General features: G+C 36.5%; 1 protein-coding gene and 1 long non-coding RNA gene across 6 annotated transcripts in view; both read right to left on the reverse strand.

The window, feature by feature from the left end:
- Positions 1-459: 459 nt before the first annotated feature.
- LOC120532864 lies at positions 460-3,049 on the reverse strand. Its single transcript, XR_005634389.1, has 2 exons — positions 2,570-3,049; positions 460-1,436 (listed from the first exon to the last, which is right to left on the reverse strand). It is a non-coding gene; the product is annotated as an uncharacterized LOC120532864 (long non-coding RNA).
- Positions 3,050-5,161: 2,112 nt separating this feature from the next.
- ccnh (cyclin H) overlaps positions 5,162-27,666 on the reverse strand; it is a 33,082-nt gene continuing 10,577 nt past the window's right edge. For all 5 annotated transcript variants that reach the window (XM_039759309.1, XM_039759311.1, XM_039759310.1 and 2 more), the window contains 6 exons: positions 22,748-22,958; positions 16,933-17,096; positions 16,307-16,377; positions 6,065-6,173; positions 5,485-5,542; positions 5,162-5,380 (listed from right to left, as the gene is read on the reverse strand). In XM_039759309.1, coding sequence (XP_039615243.1) covers positions 5,342-5,380; positions 5,485-5,542; positions 6,065-6,173; positions 16,307-16,377; positions 16,933-17,096; positions 22,748-22,958 — 652 coding nt within the window. In that variant the 3' untranslated portion in view covers positions 5,162-5,341. The remainder of the gene's footprint in view (positions 5,381-5,484; positions 5,543-6,064; positions 6,174-16,306; positions 16,378-16,932; positions 17,097-22,747; positions 22,959-27,666) is intronic.

Here is a 27,666-nt window from a genome sequence, read left to right on the forward strand (position 1 = left end):
ATCATATTCTGTATACTTCTCTTCAGAGTTCAAGATTCTCAAAGGCATGGATAAGTAGATCCAGCAAAACTCTTTCAACTTAAGGATGGATCACATATTCGAGGATACCAGTGGAAATTAAGAAAAGTTAGGAAGGACTGAAGCCAGGAAGCACTTCTTTATGCAAAGAGGGGTGAGAATCTGGAATACCAACCAATGTAATTGATGCAGAAGCCTTAAAAACCTTTAAGAAGTATCTGGATGAGATACTGGAATAGCTTAGCTATTGTCTAAACAAACAAGCTTGGCAAATTTCTTATATTCTACTCTCCTACTATCAAGTCCCTGCTCTTCACGGACATGGGTAATTGTAGGAAACTTCAGTTAAAGTATATTATACACGACAGTGCAAACGTTTTTGGCACATCTAAAAAATATAAAAGGAAGATGCTATCAAAAATAATTAAAATGAAACGGTTGCACATTTCAAAACATTTATTATAAGAGCAGTAAATAATAATACAAAAACTACATCAATCAATATTTGGTGCAACTAACCTTCAATTCCCTTAGATACTGTACACTCTTGCACAGTTTTAAATTAAAATTGGCTGAAGTTTGTTTCAGTCATCTTTGACAACTTGGCCCAGTTCGTCTGCAGACTTTGGCTGTCTCATTTGCTTCTGCCACTCATGTAATACTAGGCAGCCTTACTAATGTTGAGATCAGGGCTCTGTAGAGACCGGTTCATCTGTTGCAGAACTCCTTGCTCTTCTTTATGCTGAAAATAGTCATTTATGACCTTGCCAATGTGTTTGGGGTCATTGCCCTGATGTCTGAGAGTTTGTTTTTACTTCTCAGTGTTGAGGATTCCATTAATTCTGACTAGATGATCAGCTCCATTTGCAGAAATGCACCCCAAAACTACAGAGAACATCTACTGGGTTTCATTGGCTGTTTAAACTCAACCATTTAGCACTGCCCAGCTATTCTGCAGACAAACTTCCTCCCTGTTTTTCTGAGTAGGTGAGATTTTTGCCTCCTCTTCCACAAATGGCTTTTCAGAAGCAACTCTGAGAAGACCTCTCTATATTATAGAATGTTGTACTTGGGTTGCAGTAGACACTATAAGTTCAGAGCTGATACCAATGGATTTCAAAGAATTGTCAGTTTTTATATTATTTCTTGTCGGATGCACCTCGTTTCCCTGGACTACACCTCTGGTTCTCAACTTTGCCCATTTCCTTGTGTTTCTTGAGAAGAGTTTGGACAAAATATCTTAAAACTCCTGTCTGCCACGAAGATTCTGCATGAGTAAGACTTTGGTGATGCAGGATGAACCCCATATGTCTTGTTTCTATGCTCACTCTTACAATGGTCTACAAGCTGATGATCTGAAGGTTAAACTCTCATGTCTTCAACATCCTTACTTTTTAGTTGGGTTCACCTAGTTTGAACTGAAACAGAATTGCGAGTAAAAGAAATCAATCAGGTCATTATGTCATTCATCATTAGCACCTATTTGTTAGCTTTGTTTTATCATGCACTGAGCTATATACTATACTAAATAAACATTTTAACAAAAAAAATAAATAAATAACATTTGTAACATTTAGAACAAATTAGTCTGCAACAATTAGCAACTCAATCTTTCAAAATATGAAATTTGCATTTTTCCTACTGACAACATAATGCAGAAGAAAAAAACTTTTAAGACAAAGTTTACATAAAACATCTAAGCTGGCTAAGTCTTTTTCATGGTACAATACTTGTGCTGAAGATGGTGCCAGCCTGTCTTCCTCTGGCTTTGAATCTTATCATTCGGTTTTTGTTATTAACACCTGTTAGTATAGTTAAATTCCCTAAATTTTTCTAACTCTTGGTTACCAACTGAGCCCTCTCAATTTTAATAGTAGTATTGAAGACTCCATTTTGGCCCAGTTATGATTCATGGTGTTCAGACCCAGCATTCAACTGAGTAATGACTTGCCTTCATAACAAGGTAGCACAACTAATCATCTGTATTTGCTCATTCATTTGCACTGATTGATACCCTCCTTAGTCACTCCAAGGACTTACCTCACTTGGTCATATTTTTAATGATGCTGGGCTGTGGATGTTTCTGTCTATACCTGCATACTTCAAGCTCTCTTTTACTTCAATTTTCTTTTGTCTTCAGCTCCACTGAACCTCTTTGAACTAATGCTTTTTGTTCACAGTCTAATCTTCCTTTTTGTCCGGCAAATTTATTATTTGAAGTCTGTCCCTCGAGGTAATAGCCCTGTCTAAACAGTCTATTTATTATTATGAAAATCTTCTTCCCAAACCCCTCCTCCCGTTTAGTTTTGAACAGAAAAGCTGTCACATTATATAAACAAATATTTTCTGGCATACTGTGAACCCTAATGGATACAACATTGAAGAACAGCAGACTTGATAATACAGAGTGACTGATGATGTTTACAGAACATGGGAAAAGCCTTAAAGGTTAGGATAACCACTGTGAAGCTTTGTGTCTGCACATGTAACATTTACCATTAAAGATTCCAGCTATCTGTTCACACAAATGCAGGTTACTGAAAGAACATACCTTAATATTAGAAGGCATCACTAGTTGGGTCCAGGGTTTGCTCCTTTGTGGCATTCCTGTGTCCTTGGGATTCCTGGTAATTTTCTCAATATGCTATGGGAGTTTACTAATATTTTTGTTTTCTGTTCTGCTGTCTCCTTTCTGAAAAATCAGTTTTCTCCACTTTTTCACCATATTAATGGTCGTTAGAATTTTAATTGTTCTGAAAACAAAGTGTTTCTAGTGGAAGGAAACTCCCCCAGGCCAATGACTATTCAACACTGTGTTTTGTACTCTTTTCCTTCTGAGCTGTCTATTGATAGAATTAATAAAGAATCCTGTAAAATCATACAAACTACAGCAGATTAAACACGCAAAACTTTAAAATCCCTTACTTGCAGCCTTATTGGGTATCAGCATGGTGGGCTGTTGTCAGTCAGTCATTGTCCAACCCGCTATATCCTAACACAGGGTCACAGGGGTCAGCTGGAGCCAATTCCAGCCAACACAGGACGTAAGGCAGGAACAAACCACAGGCAGGGTGCCAATGTGTTTTAAATATATTCTTGCGTATATTATATATATATATACTTAGGTCTGAATCGCAATGTTATACAGTAAAATCTTCTAAATAATATAAGGAGTACACAATACGTTTTTCATTCTTATTAGGGCTCGTCAGGTGTACACAATTTTGTATCCTGTTACAGGGATCAAACCTCTGACATTGCGCACAGTGGCTGGTTTGCTTATTTTACAGGGTGAAGTTCGGAGTATTACATTCTTAGGTCTGAATCGCAGTCCAATTATTTGGGTGGTTCCCAACCAGGTAACATTTGTGGTTGGTCGACCAGTCAGCGAACATCTGCCACATGATCTCAGTTGCGAGAAGCATATCACATATATGTTACACAGTATCTGTCAAACAAATCACCTTGGTCATCGTCACTTCAGAACATTACATTGAAATGCTAGAGAACGTTTTGCGGCCCCAACTGCAAGTAATGGATGTGGTGGATGCCTGGTTTCAACAGAATGGAGCAACAGCTCATATGGCACGGAGGTCCATGCAAGTTTTGTAGGAAACGTTTCTGGGGAAGCTGATCTCAATATGCGATTATGTCAGGTGGCCTTCACATTCACCTAACCTGTCCGGGCAATTTCTTCTTATTGGGCTATCTTAAGTCAAAGATATACAGTGATCCCTCGCTATATCGCGCTTCGACTTTCGCGGCTTCACTCCATTGCGGATTTTAAATGTAGCCATATCTAAATGTATATCACAGATTTTTCACTGGTTTGCGGATTTCTGCGGACAATGGATCTTTTAATTTATGGTACATGCTTCCTCAGTTGGTTTGCCCAGTTGATTTCATACAAGGGACGCTATTGGTGGATGGCTGAGAAGCTACCCAATCAGAGCACGTATTACGTATTAAATAAAACTCCTCAATGATATACGATATACTTCCCGCGCGGTGCTTTGCACACTTAAAAGCTCTAACAGCATGTATTGATTTTTGATTGTTTGCTTTTCTCTGTTTCTCTCACTCTCTCTGACATTCTGTGCTCCTGACGGAGGGGGTGTGAGCAGAGGGGCTGTTTGCCTAGAGGATACGGATGCTCCTCTAAAAAATGCTGAAAGACTACCTTCACATTGCTCCCATCCTTGCGGCCGCTTTATCGCGGTACTTCGCATACTTAAAAGCCCAACAGTACGTATTGATTTTTGATTGTTTGCTTTTCTCTCTCGGTCATTCTCTGCTCCTGGCGCGCACTCCTTTGAAGAGAAAGATAATGATGGCCACCACCTTGAAGACATCAGTTTTAAAACACAGTGAAAAAAATCTATTTTGTGTACCCTTTCTTGTGTCGTAATGAAATTTATTTTATCTTGTAGTGTTTTTGTAGAATAAACGTTTGAAATGTTGGTTTTCTTTTTGGCTCACCCTGTAGCTGCTCGGACACATGATGAACAAAACTAAGGTTGTCTTTGGTTTCAACAAATATTATGTTTACTCTCTGCTAAGTAATCTATTGACTACAACAAAAATGTCCAAAATAAGTTTCACTTTTATGGGTGTATAAGTAAGGAGGTGGTTTGGGGGAAGTGAACTAATTGAGCCATTCTCAGTTTAACACAAACGAAGAACACTGCAAAGCCAACATGTACTGTATAAGCACAAACATCTGTACAGCAGCAATGTCAAACAAAGGTGGGTTCAGTGGTGATGCCCGGAAAAAAATTGATCTGCCCTTCAGTAAATAGAAGCAGAGGATATAAAAATGTCAAATGTTTGCAAGAAGCACTAAGTGATCCGTCTTGGATATTTCCCAAGACTAAGCCGAAGTGATGTACTGAGCAGAAGTTTTTATTTTTCTTCATATGTAACTGAAAGTGTGAACAATATGTGTGCTAGTGTGTGAGCATACACTACATCAAAAGTAAATCACATAAACAGTTTCATGTACGAGTAAGGCTACAAGTGTAAATGTGCCCTTTGATGGACTGGCATCTTTCCACCTTATCTCAGCGATATCAGAGGCTAGCACCAGCTGCCTGTGACCCCATAGTGAAAAAACAAATTCAAAAAATAGATGTTTAGATGAACAGTCTATAAAGGCACTGTTTACTCTTAAATAATGTATACATGCTGATTTAATGCATAAGTACAAAAATACTTTATTTAAAATAATAACCACATAATAATAAGTATTCATTAAATGAGAACATGTAAAGCTGTCAATCATTTATCCTCATTGTTGAAACAAATATCCAAAATAACAAAAGTATTAAAGTGAATCTATAGCGTCATCATCAGTCCACTCCTCCTGGGGGGGAAAAAACATCAGTGTAAATCAGTTTGAATGAATCTAGAGAATAAAACAAAGACGGGCTACTAAGTATGGCACACCACAATGAGAAATACACATACCTCAGTTTTTGCCTTTTTTGTCACATGTCCATCTTCTTCATACCCTTTTCTTCGCTTACTAATCAAAAACACACACACAAAAAAATAACTTCTTACATAGGCATGCTCTGGTTGTGGTATATTCAAAATATTAACTTTCTGTTGCTTCCTTCCATACCAATTCCATAATAATAATCTTTGCAGGATATATACTGCACTATATCTATACTGCACTATATTTGCACAAATGCAATTCTCTACTCTGGATATTTTCATAGGAACCACCATTACAGTAGAAAACTATAACTGACTAAACTCATTTTGAGGCTTCAAGAAAATCAAGCAAATTATTCTAACTTCCCCCCCCCCATATAATTATTAGAATAGCTCTGTTTTAAGTAAAAAAAAAGAAAGAAAATCCAATGTGTAGTTATCAGTTAAATTACAAATGTCACAAGCACAGTCTTCTATCGGTTATTAATTTGTGTTTTTCAGTTCCTTGGGTGACTTTTCAGTTAATTTGCTACATACAATTTATCTTGCAATTGAGTAGTTAAAAAATACACCACGGCATATGAATGACCATAAGAGACATACTTACTGATTTAGGACTTTTGAAAATTCATTATGGATCTTTTCCAGCTTTTGCTTGAGGAGATTTACTTCTTCAGTTTTAGCAGGTTCATACTTTTTAATCAGGTTTTTAATACCTTAAACAGTCCAAAACAAATTAAAAAGTTTAGTTGAATAGTACCCCTGATATTTTGTGTGGTGCTTCCTACGACGATAGCCCTTCCAACAAGAGAACATTGTTGTCCAAAGCAGGTCTCAAAAATTAGGTGAGTATGGCATCTCTTCATTTCATTCTACCAGAGCAGCCTTTGTAACCCATGTAGTGTGAGCAGAGACATTGTTCTGAAGCAGAATGACTGACAGACTGCCTTTCTCTCTACTTTTCCCTAACTGATTGCAGCAAACCAGTACTGACCAGTTACTTGGACCATTTGAGGTATGTAATTGATATAAACTATATTCTCAAACTTAATGTATGAATAATTCTGTTGGCACTGGCCTAGACCTGGAATGTTTTTTCTTGTTGACCACCATATTGAATTTGTTTCAAAAAGTATATGGAATCATAGTGATGTATCCATGACACACTCATACTTATTAAATGTTCCCAACTTTCTCCCAGTCCATATTTAATAGGTCAAGGTTCTCCTTAGAACATCAGATACTGTAATACTCAGACGTTTCTTATACTTATTTTTTATGATTTAATCTAACCCATAGCTAATCCCTTTAATGCTTGTTTTCTCATACACCATCATTTTTTGATTTAACTTACAATGTGTTCATTGGTGTCAGCAACCTCATCTGCTGTCAATGTTGAAGGCATGCCTGACACTAGGTCATCTTTGAAGCAGATCATGTCACAATAGAATTCTGTGGAATATAACGGAGACTGTTCCTACTACACATTGATAATAAAATAAAGAGTGACTGAATGGCTAATTATATCAAATGAAGCCAAATGTAGTTATTGTCATTAGCTTCAGAAGTGTTTTTAAGGCTTCCATACTGCAAGCAATTTAGTATTTTACCATTTTCATTGCCACTGGAAAAAAGATCAATAACATCTGAAATATCTGTATGACTTTTCACCAGACATTTCAATTATATGCCATTCTCACAGTGCATAGTGCACCCTAATGATCAAACAAGATTAAAAGAGAGCCCATAGGCACCAATTTTTAAACAATTCATTCGATATAACATAAATCTCTACATATCTGATCACATTAAGCACATAACAATAAAAATACAATGTATGAGTCTGATGGTCTGGGATGGCTCCATGCTATTTAGTGCTTCTGGGACCCTCTTAAACCTGGAACTAGGGCTGCATGATATTAGAAAAAAATGACATTGCAATATTTTTTTCGGTGATATATATTGCAATATTAAAAAAAATCCAGGATTTTTCACCAGATGACTGAATAGCTCCATTTTCAAAGAATAAATCATTCTAGAATGTTTGGGGTGATCTTGGAAGGTAAGTGCATCTGCTATATAGAAAATAAGAAAAATGACTCTAAAATAAACCTTTCGAGTGTGTCACCTTCTGGTCTTTATCTCTAATATAACCTGTATATTTAGTGGAGTCAGAAAATTACAGCAAATGCTTCATGAACTTCATCTGCCCATCACTACCCATCAGTCAATGAAGCAGTATGCTGTCTAGAAGGGATTATAGGAGGCTATGTATCTGCACTCCTATTTAAAACAGAACATTAAACTAAGGAGTAACAAAGCTTCATTTTCACATAGCAAATTAACATGAGTAATAAAATATGCCATTTAACATTTTTTTCAAAATTAAACCTCTTTTTTTGGTAAACACCAAAATAGTAAACGCAATTTAAACAAAGTTTTAAAAATACATAACTGCTATACACCAGTCCCTTGAGTGTATTTCAGAAATATAACTTAAAATAAATGTAATTTATAAAAGAAATAAATTTAAAAAGGTTAAACTGAAATAATAAACATCCATCCATCCATTATCCAACCTGCTATATCCTAACTACAGGGTCACAGGGGTCTGCTGGAGCCAATTCCAGCCAACACATGGTGCAAGGCAGGAAAAAAACCCTGGGCAGGACGACAGCCCACCGCAGAAATAATAAACAACAATATAAATTTTTAATAAATAACGCACATCAACACAGAACCATTTTGTCATATAAACTGTTTCTAAACTTAATTTCTCTTAGCAACAGTGCCCAAGTACAACAAAGTGTTGGTCATCATGACTGAAGAAGATGAAATGAAACTTCTCAATTGTATAACATCTGGTTTATTTCTTAACAGACCACTCAGCTTAGAGGTTTCTAGCAAAGAATACCAGTCTATCTACCATTGCTGGCTTAAGACAATAACGTTGAATGTTGCCACTTGCTGAAAATATGTATTAATGCCCAAGTATGTGGCAGTTTAAGGGTTAAAGCCCCAAGATGCCGACGAAACGCCCTGCACCTTCTAAGGCTTCTGGCAATGAAAACGCACTTGAATGAATTACAGTGCAAATAACGCTAACATCGGTATTTTACATTCTAGCACTGCGGGAGACCTATCAGTACAGTATACAGGTTTACCTTTAAATTTTTTATTTGTAGGTAATGTATTATGCTGATTTTGAAATTAAAGTGTTTTGGGGGCATATTTAGGGTTTAAACTATGAAAATAGGCATTTTTTTTAACCACATCCAAAATTCGCAGGTGCTCTAGGAACGTTACCCCCGCGAATTTTGGGGGTGTACTGTAATTGCAAATCACTGTCCACAAAGTACCTGTTTTTAGTCTACACCATCCTTTATGTGGCCAAAATAATTCCTTATGACTGACGCTGCCTTTCTTTTAAAAACCAAATCTTCCTTTCTAGTGTTTTTCTGCTGTTCATCATTCATTTTCAGGACTGTTGTGAACTGTGATCGATGACTACTGAGGGTGGAAATGGAACTCAGGGAGGTGAGGTGCAGAGCTCAGAGAGGTGTGCACATACACAGGTGGGGTTAGGATTTCAAACCTGCCCATGTAATTTTATGTGCATTTGCATAGTGAGTTGTGGGCAGCTTGTAGTTTGTTGCCCCTTCCCATCCTGTTTGCTGCAGCAGGGAGATTTCCCTGTTTCCTCCTGAAATGATCGTTTCATAAAATGCTCCAAAATGTTATGTTGTTATACATTTTAAAATGAGTTTCTTTCTGCTGACTTCAGTTTAAATGAACTGTTAACATGTCGTTAGATCATTACAGTTCATGGGCTTTGAATAGTCCAATAAAAAACAAGGTTACAAACCCGGACAGGTGTCTCTATTAAAACAGACACAAGTCCCAATGCCTCTTTCCAAAATCTGCCGTCTCCTCAGCTTATCCCAAAAGGACCTTGCAGCATGAGGAAATGCTCATTGAGGTTCAGTCATCCACTAAATCCCATGTTCAGGGTTCTACTGCCAATCCTTTGGCATTCTTTGGACCCTCCTCCGAATGCCACAAAAGTCTCCCTCAGTCAGTACCTTGGCATCAGAAGGGAGTCACTGCAGAACAGGGCCACTCGCACTACTCTGCTTAGTTCTAAAGAGTGCCCCTTTCCCAGCCCTACCCCATTCAAGCACAAACCTGACTGGCCCGCTGGCATTCAGACGTTTTCAGTCATTTAGGTGAGTTCCCCCTTCCTGAGGGCATCCCAGAAAGGGTGAACCGCAAGAATCCCAGGGAGTTCAGGGAGTGTCCAGTGAGTATACCACACAGAGAGAGAGAGAGAGAGAGACTTTTAAAGAAAGGTTGAACCTTCTCCTGATTGGATTGAAGTCAGTTCTTCTTTCTATTTTAGATGTCAGCCTTTGAATTATATATCTTTGTCCTTGCTTCAGTCCATTTTGTGCCTTGTCTTAATAGGTCTGCAGAGTGGCGTATGAAGAGATATCAATGCCACTCTAATTTAACCTTTGTTATCAGATAAAGTCCACGAAGACAAAGGTACAAGCTGGAGTTCAGTTTTTTTGTGAAGCTGGATGGTAAATCTGCTTTCTTAACAGATGACCTGGTGTACCATGTTAGCTTAGCAGAATGGGTAATGCTCAGTTTGCCCTACAAATATATTCCTAATCACATCATACGTTCACATCATTCTTCACTATTCCAAGCACAAAGGCAAAGCAACAAAACTGACAGAAGCAAAGGTATCATGCAAGTTGTAACTTAGAAATTCAGGGGTTAAAATATTTAAATTCAGCCATCTTACAGCTCTTTCACTACTTATTTATGCATTCTGACTTCCCCATGACTCTTAATCCTCTTCCCTCTGTTAATTTTAATAATGTAATCTTCCTCTTTCTTTTTTGTGTTCAATATGTTTTTAATCAATACGTTTGGACAATACCTATATTTTCTTGCTGATGATATTCACATAACTACTACATACTTTGAACAGTAAAATTAAAACTCATCATTGGTTACTACTCCACAGTCCACCCTCTGAACTCAAACTCAATTACTATGACTGTTCTGCTTGTGCTGAAGGCAGAAATGTGTATAAAAGACTCCATAACATATTTTTTCTTGCCACCAAAAATTACAACTAGTATAGTTTCCCATTCTATGTGCCTACAAATTAGAAACTCTTCTGCACTTTGTGATGTTGATCATCTCAAAACACACGTACTGGAAAGAGTGCATCCCCTGTAAGGAACTGCAGTTTGTATGAGGAAAATATGTCTATTAAGATGGTGAGAGATTTGTTAGTAAAAGCCATTTTCATAGCGGTAAGGGTGGAAATTTCTCGTAATAACTTTACAATCAAGAGCCATTGTTGGGTTCATTATTGTAACCAAACTGTCCAAAGATAACAAGATGAAATGTACAGTACGTAAATTTAGCCCATCACTTTGTGAGAAACCTTACATACCTACCACTACCCTGCCTTTGTTCTCATTATTTCATTGTGTTACAAAAGGGGACCAGGCCAAGCATGGAGCTGCAAGGAGCTTAACAGCATGCAGTAACTGTTCCTTAAGATACCCTAGCAGACAAACATCTGGCACCAGAAACACGCCACCATGTCAGTGAAACTGTGCTACCAACACCATGTGGTATTATGCTGTATAATTATGTATTAATGTAGTATTCCGCCAGGAGGATGGAAGGTTTGCAAAGTATGCCATGGAACAGCAGGTAGATTCATTACTGTATAAAGTGGATTCCTGAAACCTATAGTAATGGCAGATAAGCTGCACAAATTCAAATAAATTTCCTAACCTAGTGCTGACTCCAGAGATGTATGGTGGGGCTTAAAAAAAAAATCCATTCAGGCCACTGGTCATTTGAGCTTGCAGTAAGCGGCGCAGGTCAGAGAAATCGCTAGCTGCCAAGAGGAGGGGAGCCCATAGGTGGTTAAAAAGTTAGTTAGAGGAGCAATGCTTGTGATATTGTAGGTTAAGTGTGCTAAATATGTCATCTTCATATAATAATGGTAAGGTGTTCTATTGAAGGTTTGCCTTTATTTATATTCATTACTTATGTATTATAATTTACAAGTTATCGTATACTCTTCCTTATGTGCTTACTTCTCTAATAAAACTACAATTTTTTTTTTATATTTCATTTGTCTCTTGGTTCCTGTTTTGGCTGACACAAGAGCTCCTCTAAACTGGCCACATTGTATTGTTATCTTCAATAATTCTGTCATAATTTTCCTTGACCACCCTCTACATTTCCAAATTCTATTTATTACTCTGCCAAGAGCAAACTACTCTCATCTACCCTGGTACTTTTATATATATATATATATATATATATATATATATATATATGACATACTTCATCTTCACTTGCTTTCTCAGTTTTCTCTGGTAAGAGAGGGGGAGCAGACAAGACTTCACTGTAAAAAGGTATATTTTATTTTTATGTAAGACTAAGAGCATATAAACAGATACAGTATATTTCATCATTAGAAAAAGGAATTACTTCCTGGTATTCCTAAGATGACTCCTAACATCAAAAGTCTCATAAATTAGACCAGCCCTCCATGGAGATTAGCGAACAGCTGAACAAGTTCCAATATCTCATCCAAACACTTCTCAAACGTTTTCAAAGTTTACTCTTCAAATACAGGTACAGTGGAACCTCGGTTCACGAACGTCTCGGTACACGTACAACTAGGTTTACAACCAAAACGTTCGCCAAACTTTTGCCTTGGTTCACAACCACACACTCGGTATATGAACAAGCCAGTTTCCCTTTCCGTTTGTGCACGCTGATGATTTCCGCACGTGTTGCATTGTTCTCGGTCAGACGTGCGTGCTCGCACATGCGTGCATGCTTTCGCTGTGAACTCTTTGTGCTCTATTTCATTTCCCTTCCGGTTAGTACGCGCCGATTACTGTATTTAAGCATGTGTTGAGCCGCTTCATTGTTCTCAGTCAGACGTGCGTGCTTTATCTGTGATCTCTTTGTGCTCTACAGTATTTCGTGTGCTTTTACAGTTAACCATGGCTTCTAAGCAAGTGAAGAGTGGTGAGAAGAAAGTTTTGCAGAAAATTGAAATCAAAGTAAAGAAAGAAATTATTGAAAAATATGAGCGTGGCATTCGTGTTACTGATCTTGCCGCCGAGTACAAGAAGTCAAAATCTACGATTTCGACTATTCTAAAGCAGAAAGAATCTATTAAAGCAGCTGATTTTGTAAAAGGAGTTACAGTGTTAACCAGGCAGAAGCTTCAAGTGCTGGAAGAGGTGGAAAAACTGTTTACCAGTTTACTTATTTACCAATGTGAGAACCCTCGTGCTTTCAAGCAGCACAATGTAAACAAAGCCAGACTGCCAGTAATGTGGAGGGCAAACACGAAGGGTTGGGTTACAAGGACTTTATTTTTGGAATGGCTGCATGAGGCTTTTGCTCCCACCAGCTAAACAGCTAAAAACACCAGAAACCCAAGAAATCACACGAGAGAAAACACCTGAAGGAAAACATCCCTCCATTGCGGAGCCAAACTCTTCCTCCTCTCCACCCAGTTCCTCCTCACTTCATGCCAGAACTCAACTCATGCAAGGTTAGTTTTCTTGGTGGTTTATGGTTTCTTTATTACGGATTTTTCAAATGTTCATTTTTCGGTTCGTAGCGTGAATTGTTGCAGTGTTACTTTTCACTTTTTTCAAATGTTCATTTTTGAACAGTGCTTAAAACTCATTAAAAAAGTGTTTACAGCGAGTGGTTAGTAGCGAGATTTGTTGCAATGTTACTTTTTTTGGTAGCTTATTAAATTACAGTTTTTTCAAATGTTCATTTTTTTCCCCTGTGCTTAAAGCTCCTTAAAAAAGTGTTTATACAGTGAATGGTTGCAAGGCTATAGTGTGAACTCCTGTAATGTTACTTTCTTGGTTGCTTGTGGTTGGTTTTTAAATAAAGTTCGGATTTGTTCAAATGTTCCTTCCCCCCAGTGCTTAAAACTAATTAAAAAAAAGTGTTTTATACAGCGATTGGCTTGCAAGGCTATAGCGCGAACTGTTGCAATATTAGAGAGAGAGAGGGCGAGCTAGCCTGCGTGCTGGAGAGAGAGGGCGAGCGAGCCTGCGTGCTGGAGAGAGAGAGAGAGAGAGAGAGAGAGAGAGAGGGCAAGGGAGCCTGCGTGCGTGCTAGAGAGAGAGAGAGAGAGAGAGAGAGAGAGAGCGAGCGAGCCAGCCTGCGCGTGCAGCTGAACAGGGAGCCTGAGTGTTTGTGTCAGTGTTATTCAATGTTTTTACATTGGTTTACTATTACACTGTGCATTCTATGGTGTAATTAACTATATTTGTGCTTAAAAATCTTTAAAAAAATATATATTTACATACAGTTTGTACGGTCTGGAACGGATTAATTGTATTTACATACAATCCTATGAGGGGAAATTGCTTCGGTTCACAACCAAATTGGTTTGCGACCAGAGGTTTGGAACGAATTATGGTCGTGAACCGAGGTTCCACTGTATTTTCAAAAACAGCGAGATTCAAATTAAATATTTTTTCTTTGAAGATGGGTTTAATTTATTACAAAGCATCTTCTTTGCAGCTATATGAATCAAGGTGGAATTTCCTGTTGAGTACTACAGGCAGTTGTCCAAAAGAAAGGTATGAGAAGTCGTCAAACCATTTCTTACAGCTAATCTTGGTGCTGCTACTGATCCTGCCACTACTGTATCTGGGGCCTTCTCGACAACTTCTGGCCTCTCTCATCCTCTCATTGTAATGGAAGAGAAAAAGGCAGAACACATAAGACACTTCAGCAATGGAGTCTATCTCCTTCTACATTCCCATGATCTTTGCAGAACAGTCACTCATAGGGAGATTAGCAGCAGTGTTAAATTTCCTGCATTATTAGACAATTTCATTTCCTGTGTTTTTTGAGCACCCAGGCCTTTTTTAATTTTCCAGCTTTACACAAGGACTTCTGATACTTCTTCTGATAAGGCGTGGTTTACTTGAACACGTTTTTCTTCAGAATAGCAGACACTGTCAGTAAACAAACTTTGTGTGACTTTTTTTTTTTTATATATAAAGTGCAGTGGACCACCAAATCATACCTCTTCCCTATCTCACAGAATGGAACATCTAGTCAAGAGGCTCACATACTCTTTGGAATGTGGACTAAGAAAGTTCAAATAATTTGTTCAGTATTCACAAAAATATGTACAATTGTTAGTGTGTTACTGGTTTAAACGGACTGTGCTGGTCTTGCTAGCTAGCTAGTTACATACTTTCTTTGTCTCCAGGGGGAAATTAAAACTTTAGAGAAACGAGAGAGAGAAAAAAGTTATATATAAAAAATATATATTAAAAAATAAATAAATAAAATAATAATAATACAACAAACCACAAACCCTCAAATACACATACAAAAATAAAAATTACTATAACAGTATTACATTAAAATATTATTACAAAAAAAATTATTATGAGCTATTTGAACATCAGACCACACTGTTAAGAATGTGGTCGTGTAAAAATCTATGCAATTCCAAAAGGATTCACAAATTTCTTCTTGCAACAGTAGATATCAGAGGTAAACTCAGAGATATGCAGGTTAATTAGGTTCTCTGGATAATAGATTGTCGGGCAGAACATAGTATGTGAGACTCAAGGACTATATTTGTGAAACAGATGTGAGCAACACTGAAGCAACACAAAGAACAGTCCAAATCTTCTTTTCTCTTGACTGTACACCACCTACTACAAACATAACAGCAGCTCATGTCACTTGCAGGCAGAGTAAAGGAGTCAGATGGGGTACTTTGTTTCTAGGTGGAAAGGGAATTTTGGATGTACAGGTGGTCCACTCCTTACAGGTATTTGGGGGCCCACATTAATGACATGTTGGACTGGTCAGGGAATACAGAGGAACTATGTAAGAAAGTGCAGAGCAAGATCTTTTTCCACAGGAGACTGTGTTCCTTCAATGTGGGATGTGGCACCCTTCTTATCTTTTATAACTCTGTGATGGTCAGTGTGATTTTCTACTCTGGTGTGCTGGGCTGGTAACATCACTTCAAGAGAGACCTACTGAATCAACAGGCTAAATAAAAAGGGCAACTTCAGTTACAGGACACACTTTTGGCCCCCTGGAGGTAGTAGCAAAGGAATAAAAAAAGAAATGTGTACTTATCTACGTATTTATGTATTTATCTATTTAAAGAGTTTCTGTAAAAAGCAAATTTCAGAGTGGGAATAAAAAAAAGTTTCATCTAAATGGAGTACATTGCTAAATTATAGAATGGTTGAAGAGTTCCTGTCATCATTTTGCAGAGAAAAGAGGCATGGCTGGAAGTGAGGACATACGCAGTTGTTCAAAAAACACAAACTTCATAATGGCAAGAAAAATGTCAACATATTTCAAAGGAAAAAAATGCACAGCTGATTCTTTAAATTGAGTCTTAGAATTCAAAGCAGATGGCAACAAACTGATTTATCAATAATTTGAAAATTCAGACTGCCAAGCTGAACTTTATTATTTTTTTTAATCAAAAGCCTATACATATACAAGTACTCCTAAAGATTGCTTATTCTGTGGAATTGAGCTAGTGGGCCACATGCTGCAATGAGATACATTTGACCATGGGTATATAAACCAAGTGAAATACATTTTTCAGTACATAGACAAACCAGAGATTTAAGGAAGTGTTAATAGAATCGTATGGACTGTTTAAAAACTTCTTGTTTAAAACTGTGATTATAATTAGCTGTAACTTATGACTTAGAGTAATGGAAAACTGAATAAGCTTTTAAAATACTTTTGGATACCAAGATGTACTTACTTTTCATTGTCTCAATAATCTGTGTAAATGTGTTCCTGTCTTCCTTTAGTCCCAAACATTCTGTCAAATAACTGCATAAAGAAAAAAAAAGAAGATTGAGGGTTTCTCTCATGTGGAAAAGCAGACCCTTTCATCCAAATGCAATCAAAAAGTGGATAAAAAAGAATTTCAATTAATAAAATAAATTAACATGTATAAAGTAGTATGACCATGAAAACAAACATCTCCTGAATTTGAAACAATTTAGAAAAATTAGTAGCACTTTAGTTTAGCTACTTCCTATAATGCATCTATTTAGTTGCATACTGCAGGCCGTTTTTGGGTCTTAAGTATACTTAAAAGCATCAAAGAACTTAACTTCAATTTCAAATGATCTGAGGTTGCTTAAGTAGGACACAATATGACTCTCAATATTGCATATTTCACTATGAGCCTTGTGAATCCTGAATTAATGTTTCATAAGAAGAAATGAAATTTTCATATTCACAAGTACTCTTACTAGCATATCACATGCTCTTAGCATGGCATACAGCAGAGAGACGCTGAGCTATTAAGAACACATTATCGGTAGTACCTAAAACCAAGTGTTATAAAAAATCAAATGTGTCAAGTAACCAGTTCCAAACCTTTCTATATTTAGTCCTGCCCTTATGGCACTATTCAAAATGGATGTTAGTGCAATTTGTGATGGTGAAAATAAAAGACCGGCATCAGACATCGTTGCTCGGTTAAGGAAGTCATCCGCTGACTTTCTCAGGATCTCTGGATTTTCCACTGCTGGATATCTTGTCTGGAAGAGGATAGAAATATGTCATAGCTTGGTGCACTCTTCACATCTTTTACCCATAGACCAATAACAACAACACAAATTAACTGATTCAAATACAAGCACTGAGACAATTTTGCTATGGTATGAAATGTTTTAGTTTTCCAGGTAATGTAAAGCATTTCACAAATGTAGATTTACTTCAGAAATCAGAAAAAATATCCTGATTCACAATGTTCTGAAACACAGATGGCTGGTACTGAAGGATACACAAAAAACAACCAACCCAACCTAGAGAAACTTAACCAAAATGCAATATGTAGCTTTTCTTGTTTACAGTATTTATACTTTAATGTGAGAAACATTAGAAAGAAATTGCAAGAAGAAGAGAGACACAATGGATCCTGGTAATTATAGACCAAAAAGTCTTACTAATATACCATGCAAATTTACAGAAATGGTAAGAAATGCATTTTTAAAAAGCGACTATATGAAAATAACATACTAAATAACAGCGAGGATGCGTTTATGAAAGGAATACCTTGCCAAACCAAGTTTTTAGTTTTTTTTGAGCAGTCTACTGCAGTAGTTGACAAAAGCAAGGCATACAACAAACTTTACTGAAGTAATTCAAAACACTTTTGGTATAGGGCCACACAGAAGATTAATTTTAAAACCAGAAGCTGCTGGCATACGAGGTAACCTACAAAACTGGAATTGAAGTTGATTAACTGGCAGGAGACAAACCGTACAGTTAAAAATGCTCCATGTGGAATGAGGTCAACAGTGGAGCCCCTCGGGGTCTATTTTAGGACATTTACTTCTTCTAATTTACAGTAATGACATAGGTTTTTATATAGTTAGTAAACTTGTGAAATTTGCAAATGATACTAAAACTGGAGGAATGGCAAACACAGATGAGGCAGCAAAAACAATATAAAAAGGATTTAGATAAGCTACAGAAGTGGGAGAACACTTGGGAAGCGCAGTTTATTGCAGAAAACTGCTACAAGTGGGCAAAAGGAACATCAATTATAAAAGATGGATGGCACTGATGGATGCAATCTCTGAAAAGGATTTAAGGAGTTTATGTTGACACATTTTTCTGATCTAAGTAATGCACAGAATTTATTAAAAAGGCAATTAAAATGTTAGCATATATTGTAAACACTGTTAAAAAGTAAATCAAGGAATGTTATGCTCAGACTATGTACTGCAATAATAAGACTGCATCTACAGTACTGTGTTTTCCATTCTGCTAACCATGCTACAAGAAAAGACATTGAAGCACCTGACCTTATGCAGAGGAGATGAATCAAGTACATCCTAGGACCTAAGGGCATGTAGTACTCTGACAGACTCAGAATTACACCCTTTTAGTCTTAATCAGAGAAGACTCCATGGGGAATGAACCCAGTGCCCCTATTTATCAAGTGTCTCATAATTACTCCTAGGAATTTCACTAAAAGTCTGCCAAGGATAAGAATTTGTCCTACCACCGAGTGGGACATTAGAAGCATTTATGAAACATCCTGCAGTTAGTTACAATGAATGAATCACTTAATTTTATTGGACCCGAGCCACATAGTGGTACTTAAGATGATGTTTTGTAATCTCCTTGGTATTCAGGATGATGCTTTATAGTTTTCTGATTCTAAGACTTCACAACAAAGATTATAATGACAATAATAAACAGTAATAATAATAATCAAAGAAGGAGGAAAACATAATAACATAGGATACTGCACTAAGCTGCATGTAATTGTTGCTACTTTGCAACAATATCAAGAATAATACGAGCACCAAGATGGAAAGACTGAGACACGCATCAAATAACAGTAAAGCCTGATACTGGGCCCCTTATTTAACAATGAATGATCCACAGCCATACTTTCTGAAGAATCACCTTTCTGTTGTTATGGTCACAGAAACGCATTGTAAATTAACAGTTACACTAAAACTAACCATGGCACTGTTTTTGAAGTCACATTCACTCTTCCAATTTTCCTTATAGTCTTTCTCTGTTCAATGCCTCTCTCTGGGATTTTCATTTATTTTCTGTGAGGCTTTGTTTATCTACCTGCCCTCTTAAACAATTCTGGGCTTGTAAAATGTAACACGAATATTCAAAGCAATCATGTAATGCAGAGCTCAGTGTGACAGCTAAATGTGACATAGGTAATTTATTATCCTTCCCCACCTACAGTGGATATAAAAAGTCTACACACCCCTGCCAAGATCTCAGATTTTGTGTACCGTAGATCCCGTTATATAAGCCGAGGATTTCGTTTTTGGCTTGGAGTTTGGGGGTCGGTTTATACAACGAGTATCGTTTCAGATTCAAGATTTCCAGCGCAATGCCGGTTTTGCCGATGAATACGGAATAATGACGAAACCACAGAGCCATCTTTCAGATGAAGAAGTAACTTTGCATGCCGGTACTTTAAATTAAATTAAGAATTTATTCAAAAAAGTGTTTTAGTTGTTGATTTTATTAATAAAATTTATAATAAATTATCGGGAAGTTTAAAATGAAATTTTTTGTTCTGATTTACGATCAACATCTTGCGTTAAACGGATGCGGTCCGTGTATCCGCTTGCAATTGTAAACAAACAACCGAGAGCGTTAGTAGCGTCAGTCGGAGCCCAGATACATGTGTTTGTGGATGTAATTTCCGTCATTGCAGCGATTTACCTATATATATAATTCATTAAGACCATGCAAGCAAGACACATAATTGCTAAGGAAGGAAGAGAATTTAAAAGTAAGCGATCGCAATCGAAACGAAGATGGACATTGTGTGGAAATATCTCCTCCCTTACTGCAGCCCAAAGATGTCAAATTAAATGGTGAGTACAGAATGAAATTGTTTCTAGAACAGAATGCCTTTTATTGTCACTATACGCATATACAATGAGATTAAAAGCAGCTCCTTCAGTGCAGAAAAAAGTTCTGTATAGGGCTTGTATGGTTGTTTTTTAGCTTTAGCATAACGCCAGATCTGCGGCCCCGCTTCTGCTTTCTTTCCCTCCTCCGTCTGTGTTGTCTCCTAGACCCGACAACAATCCACGGAGAGCCTGCTGGTCTCGCTATGTTGTCTGGGATGTTGTGCATGTGATGAAAAACAAAAAATGATTGTTTTGGTAAATTATGCACATTATATTATATATCAAAAATGCCGGCAGTCTCAAATTCTCGCCGATAAACATTATAAATATGCCCGAAGAGACACTTTTAAGGAAATTTAGAAAATTTTGCTTGGAGAATGGGGTCGGCTTAAATACCGGTCATCGGCAAATACATGTAATTTAGCAGGTAGAGAAGGGGTTCGGCTAATATACCGGTTCGGCCTGTATTCCGGGATCTACGGTAATAAAAATTAAACCAAGATAAATCCTGTCAGAATTTTGGAAAACAAATCAGAAACTGTTAAGTGAAAAAAGGGGGAAAAACACACTAAAAATTGGTTGCATTAGTGTGCACACCTCCTTAACTAATGCTGTACTTAGTTGAAGCACCTTTTGATTTTATTACAGCACTCAGTCTTTTCATGTTGTTTGGCACAACTGGACTTGGTGATTTTTGCCCACTCCTCCTTGCAAAACATTTTCAGATCTGTCAAATTACAAGACTTGATTAAAAATGTTTTGCTTTAAATAGAATGTATTCATTTTTGAAAAGCCAAAAGAGATTCTTGCAGTTACACAATATTAGCAAAATAAGGTACTTTCAAATCTAATGACATTTTTTCTGTTTAGTTTGGTAAATGCTACAAGGAATATTTCCATCACTGTCATAAACAGAGCAGATTTTTACAGGGATTACAAAGAGAGTTTTACTGTTTTAGTATGAATTAGGAAACACTCACAGCTCCTGTTCTCCAAAAAAAGGAGGTTCATGTGCTTTTACAAAACAAAGCAGCCCAGGTCACTCTGCTAAGAGTGCTGCCATCTTTTTCATGCCCTATTAGTACGTACAACTGTCTTTTGCGGTCAGAATGTAGGACTCATGAAGGCACCATAGTGCCATTATGTGGCAGAGGCAGCCCGCACCGCCAATTCTTTGGTAATGTATGACTTTCTTTTGTGCTCTTAAGTAGTGCTAATGAATTGTCTAAAATACTGCTGGTTTGCCAGCATGCATCTCTCTGATGTTCGCATATCTGCAATCTGCATCCTGCATTACACGCAATCCATTATACATGTGATATTGACAACTTTATTGTTGTTAACAGTTTGTTCTTGCAAGTTCTGAGGAAGTCATAATGCGTTGTTTGTCGCTCCTGGTCAGTGCTGACATTTTGTATGTTGCACTTGATGCTGAACAGAAGGTGCTGCTGTTGTTCTTCTTCTGCAGTCTGTACCGTGGCTCAATATCTCTATATTCAAGGTGACCTCTTGCTTAGGTAGGAGGGCCAGAGTCCCACTGTCTAGTCATTTTTCATTTATCATCAGTGAAACAGCTCTCGATTTTGGCTTAATGTCGAGCCGAGTTCAAGCATTGTATTGTTTTTCATGGCATAACAGTGTTTAGTTGATGTGTGTCTGACTGGCCTATGCAGCGTGCCTCATCATCAGCAGTGTTGCCCGACTTCTTGTCCTGTGAGTCATTTCACATGCATGCACAGTTGTTTTTTTTTTCTTACTCAGCCACAAGAAGGTCCAGAGGCCAAATTACATGTATGGCCAATGCAGTCTGCCATCCAATTCATGGGACGTGTTATGCGTTTCATGGAATAAGCTCTACTGTAGAATTAAGATTAAGCCCAGTATTTTGGGAGGTTTACGTGGCATGCATAAACATACATACATATACACATATATAGATTGTAAATCTGTATTTCAGCAAAAACACTAGAATTATATTTAATCACACCACCAAATTACAATTATATAAATATCTAGTCAAAATCCCTTCAGCAACTGCAGACACATTCTCTTACAAATAATCTGTTATCTTTCATCAGTATTTCCCATTTCACAATAATAATACAGAGACTTTCTGTAAAACGTATAAATAAGATGTGGCAGAAAATGAGCTTATCTTCACTGCATCTCAGGAGTGGGTGTATCATAAACAGAGAGTTAAAGGATAAGTCTGGTATTTTTCAAGATGAAATAATTTCTTCAGAAACATGGTCAAAATGCATTTATCACAGAAAATTGTGTTCTGAAGTTTACATTTACAACAAATTTAAAAAAAATATATAGCCAGTCCCAGACTTTTACAATTAATTCTATAGGACATGGGTCTCCAAATTCCATCAAGCAGCCAATAACATTAAGAAATGCCACATAATAATCCAAAAGCTGTCTGGGAATAGATTGAAATGTTAAATAAGCTTAAAAATGAATTATATGAAGAAACTTTAATAAAAACAAGTTATTTACCCTGTACTGACGTACAAAATGAAACCATTCTGCAACAAATACTGGAGGAGTTAGGCACCTTAATTTCAAAACAACATAATTGGTCAATTAGTATTAAATGAAGACTGGGTAAACCAAATTTGGGTGTAAATAGGAAAAACATAAACTAGTAAATACTACACTGAAATGCTTTTATTTAACACTGGACAGAACTGTATAAATAAAGTTTGATTTCTGAAATATGCTTAACAAGCTTTAGGGTAGCAACAAGTAAAGCATTAAAAAAATTAGGTGAAAAGTGGTACCTTTATATCTATAAGTAAGCCTTCTAATGGTCTGTATGGATTATGGACAACAAGATGAAAGTTCAGTTGTTGAATAAGCAGAAGTTCATATTCCAAGATTTGTTCCAGTGCTTTGTCTTGATCAGACGGATTTTCTCTCAGGTTTCCCACAAACTGAGTGCTGGAAACATTGAACTCATCTACTTTACAGGCCAGAAAACAACAGGTCAACCTACAGATTGAATGTTTAAAACATGGTTTTATAAAAACAAAAGCAAAATTCAATGCAAAAAACTTTATATAGAATAGCACTGACATTTAGGAACAACACTGACAGGTAGGAAAATGAGCATTGCAGACACTGAAAAAGCTAATTACATGGGGAATTTAAAGCAGTTATAATAATAAACAGATACAATGAAAAATAACATATTTTAGTGTATCTATGTTAGTTTTTTAATAACTGGTACTCAAAAGTCAAATGTTCATTGACAATGCATTGTTATAGAATATGTGAAGACATATGTGCCCATGAACGTTAATATCTATCCCTCAGTACCCCTGAAATATTAGGCTAAGGAAAAAACTACTTTTCCTGTTAAAAGTGTTAACAGGGCCAGCCTAAGCTATTTATTAAAAAGCATGTGGACAATTTATCAGATTAGCTTTTTCAGTTTTATCCTTATATATTAACATATTCAATATTTTTTACTTGAACATTTTACAGTAGAACATGTACATTATGGCGGCACGGTGGCAGCACTGCCTCGCAGTAAGGAGACCTGGGTTCACTTCCCGGGTCCACCCTGCATGAAGTTTGCATGTTCTACCAGTGTCTACGTGGGTTTCCTCCCACAGTCCAAAGACATGTAGGTTAGGTGCATTGGCGATCCTAAATTGTCCCTAGTATGTGCTTGGTGTGTGTGTGTGTGTGTGTGCCCTGAGGTGGCCTGGTGCTCTAACCGGGATTTGTTCCTGCCTTGTGCCCTGTGTTGGCTGGGATTGGCTCCAGCAGACACCCGTGACCCTGTGTTAGGATATAGCGGGTTGGAAAATGACTGAATGACTGACCAGTACATTAATTAAAATTAAGTATATATTTTACATCTGTATTATAATAATCCAATGTCTGAAACTTACAATGCACAATATCTGAAACATCACATAGTAATAAACTCTTGACTGGGGGTTAGACAGGGGTTTGCACTTTTACATTTCACTATAATTCACAGTTCTAAAATACTTTGGTTTTCACTGACATCTGCTGGAAAATAAAAGTAACAGCAACTATATATTTTACTTCACAACAACTCTTCCTAAATCTAAAAAGTATATACTGTATATGCTCAGGATATTTTGGGAAACAATGACATCCCTGACAATATTTGCTTGTCTGATACTGTATAAAATGAAATGATTAGACAATAGTTCAAGACATGGCCAATTTCAGTATCACTCCATTTCCAGTTCTTGTTTAACTACCATAACTCCCGTGCCACATTCGTATAAATAAGTCGCACTTGAAAAGCTATAAATACAAGTATGCAATTCTGTCTTACCATTGACCAATCGTTATTCCATACATAAATTATACAACACAAAAAAAAAAAAAAAATGAAGGGGGGAAAAAAAAGCAGAAATTGTTTGTGTAGTCACCATTTAAGTGATTGTAAACTGATAAAAAACTGGAATAAGCTAACACCGAATCTGCTCTACATGCACATATATTGGTCATAAAGAAATTTAAAAAAAAAAAAAAGCATGTGTGTTAAACTTAGTTCAGTCATAATTTTTATAATAAAACGTTTGTTTTTTTTTTGCTTTTTATAACAAACCCATGCCGATAAATAAACACACTGAAGGTAAGGTGTTTTTCAGCATCATTAATCTTTTCACTCATGTGTACCTAAATTACTTACAGGCATAACTCAACATTAACTTCAGTACTAACTTTAAATTACTAAACATGATATGCGAGATATCAGAAAAAAGCTAAAACAGATATATGCCATAATTTCAATGTAAGCAGAATCTAAACCCTATCTGATTTTTTTATTTTTTGAGCAATGCAAAATATGTATAAGGTCGATATTTATTTTAAAAGTACATTAAATACAAATCATTGATTACTTGTATGTTGTACAGTTAAATAACTGACTACTCAAAAGAAAAAAAAAATTTTTCCAGGAAATTTTTAGGCATTGATTTTTTAATACATTTGTGAACACATACAAAGCAGACAGATGTAAGTATCACAACCTTATGTAGTATTGAAATCTGTGGCGTTTTTTTCACAAAAAGTGAACAAAAATGCTCTTTAGTTCAATACTGATAGAAAATTTGCAATAATATGAATGAAAAGGCAATTTGTTAAGTATGGGGAATTTAAAAATGCAGCATTGCAAATCAACATAACCTGCATTTCTTTGGACTGCAAGAGGAAACTGGAGCACCAACCTTCTACAAAAGAGGAGGAAAAACTACAGTAACTAAAAAACCTTGTATGTTAAAAGTGTCACATGTGCTTACCACTGTTTATAGAATACACAAAACATATTTTATATATAGCCTGAAAAAAAATCTATACGCATTTACAATTTAAGTAAATTACTCACAGCATAAGTGGCAGAGCACCAACTTTCTGCATATCCCCATTTTAGTTAAAACTATTTCCAATTTAAGCAATAAATAACTTCCTTCATGCCCTGGTAAACTAGAGTAAAAAAAATAAGTATGGTTTGATGTTCACCTAGATTACTGATCTGTGCAGCTGCTTAAGCAAATACAGAGGTTTGAGAATTGTTTGGGCACTGTTGCTAATCATTCACACAAAAAAAAATTACATGAAAATTAAATCACTTTTAAAGAACAAAATTTATTACACCTGGCAGGTGGCTGGCACCCTGCCCGGGGCTTATTTCTTGCTTGCTCCCTGTGTTGGCTGGGATTGGCTCCAGCAGACCCCCGTGACCTTGTAGTTAGGATGCACTGGGTTGGATAATGGATGGATGGATGGATTTTTTACACATTTTCTGAGAAGGAATACAATCTCCAAATTATGTTTATTAATTATAAAGAAAGGTTAAAGGTTATTTTGAAAGCACACAAATTCAATACCCTCTCTTTTTTAAGGTCCTCAAATACACTTAAAAAATGACAGAAACACATGAATAGTAAGGGCAATAGCCACAATACATTACATTAATAAAATAACCATTCATCACTTCTTTTTTGAAGTTTCACTGGATCTTAATGAATCTGTGACACAGACTTACACCAAAGATATAACACATTAATGCTAATAATAGGAAAGTACATCATTTTTTGACCAGAGCACTAAATGTACATGTCATTCGTTCAAGCATGCTAAGCAAGTCAGAAGCAGTGGTACAAGGATGCTAAACAGAATGGATTTCTTGGTCTGTAGTTGAATGAATGGGATAAACTAAATGAAGTTCTTATACCTGAGTTCACCTTGTGCTTTTAAGCCCCTTCACTTTATGTTGTCACTAATTAAACCATGGTTATAGAACATATATTTAGGAAGAATTAAAAAATTACTTCCACCAAATAGACTGTTTAGTAAATTAGAGTAAAAAGAACTCTTTCTCTCTGGAAGTCATACAAACTAAATAAATAACATCTGACTTAAAGGAATACTCCACCTAAAAATGTTCATTTTTTAATCTGTTAAATATCTCATGCTGATTGTAGTTGCGGCTGAAGAAAACTGTTATGGAGAATGGAGATAACAAGATTCTGGATACAAAGTGTGCTAGTGGGGAATAACAATGAACAGCAGCAAACAATATGAAAATGCCCATGAAAAAAAATCTCCAGTTACTCAAATTGCATAATCCATGTCAGGTATCTAGTCGCATGCTTATAAACCATTATTAATGCATATTTATGGCTAAAATATTGTTTAATAAACCATTTCCATAAAACCCCTACATTAACAAAAGTGGGCACTTAAATTGAAGACCTCTTTATCAATAAGGTATTCTGTACAGTAATAGCTCATTTACAGGCTAACACCAACTTTACTTTTTATTAGCACTGTAGGGATGTGTACAATTACAGATTCAACATTCAAGAGAGTGATGTGAAAAATATGTTGTATTTATGCATATACAAGATGATTTAGGGTACTACCATGTCAGAAAAATAATCTTGACCCCTCTGCCTTTTCAAACCTGTCCTTCTTAAGTAAAATTCTAGAGAAGACAGTCATTATGCAGTTAAATGACCACCTCAATAAACATGCTATTCTTGATACATTTCAGTCAGGCTTCAGAACAAATCACAGTACAGAAACTGCACTTGTTAAAGTAGTAAATGACTTGCGGGTAAATGCAGACAGAGGCCATTTATCTGTTCTCATCCTCTTAGATCTGAGTGCTGCATTTGACACCATTGATCATAATATTCTTAGAAATCGCCTTAGTCAATGGGTGGGCCTCTCTGGCAGTGTCTTAAATTGGTTTGAATCCTACCTGGCAGGGAGAACATTCTTTGTGAGTTGTGGTAATCAAATCTCAAAGACACATGATATCCGATATGGTGTTCCACAAGGCTCTATCCTGGGTCCGCTGTTATTCTCAATCTACATGCTTCCGTTAGGTCAGATTATCTCAGGTTACAACGTGAGTTACCACAGCTATGCTGATGACACACAGCTGTACTTATCTATAGCACCTGAGGACTCCGACTATTTCAATCGATCGATAGATAGATAGATAGATAGATAGATAGGATACTTTATTAATCCCAAGGGGAAATTCACATAATCCAGCAGCAGTATACTGATACAAAGAAACAATATTAAATTAAATAGTAATAAAAATGAAAAAAAATTTAAATAAAATTAATGTTCGCATTTACTCCCCTGGGTGGAATTGAAGAGTCGCATAGTGTGGGGGAGGAATGTCTTACTGGTA

Source organism: Polypterus senegalus, chromosome 7, assembly GCF_016835505.1.
Source record: "Polypterus senegalus isolate Bchr_013 chromosome 7, ASM1683550v1, whole genome shotgun sequence".
Classification (NCBI taxonomy): Eukaryota; Metazoa; Chordata; class Cladistia; order Polypteriformes; family Polypteridae; genus Polypterus; species Polypterus senegalus.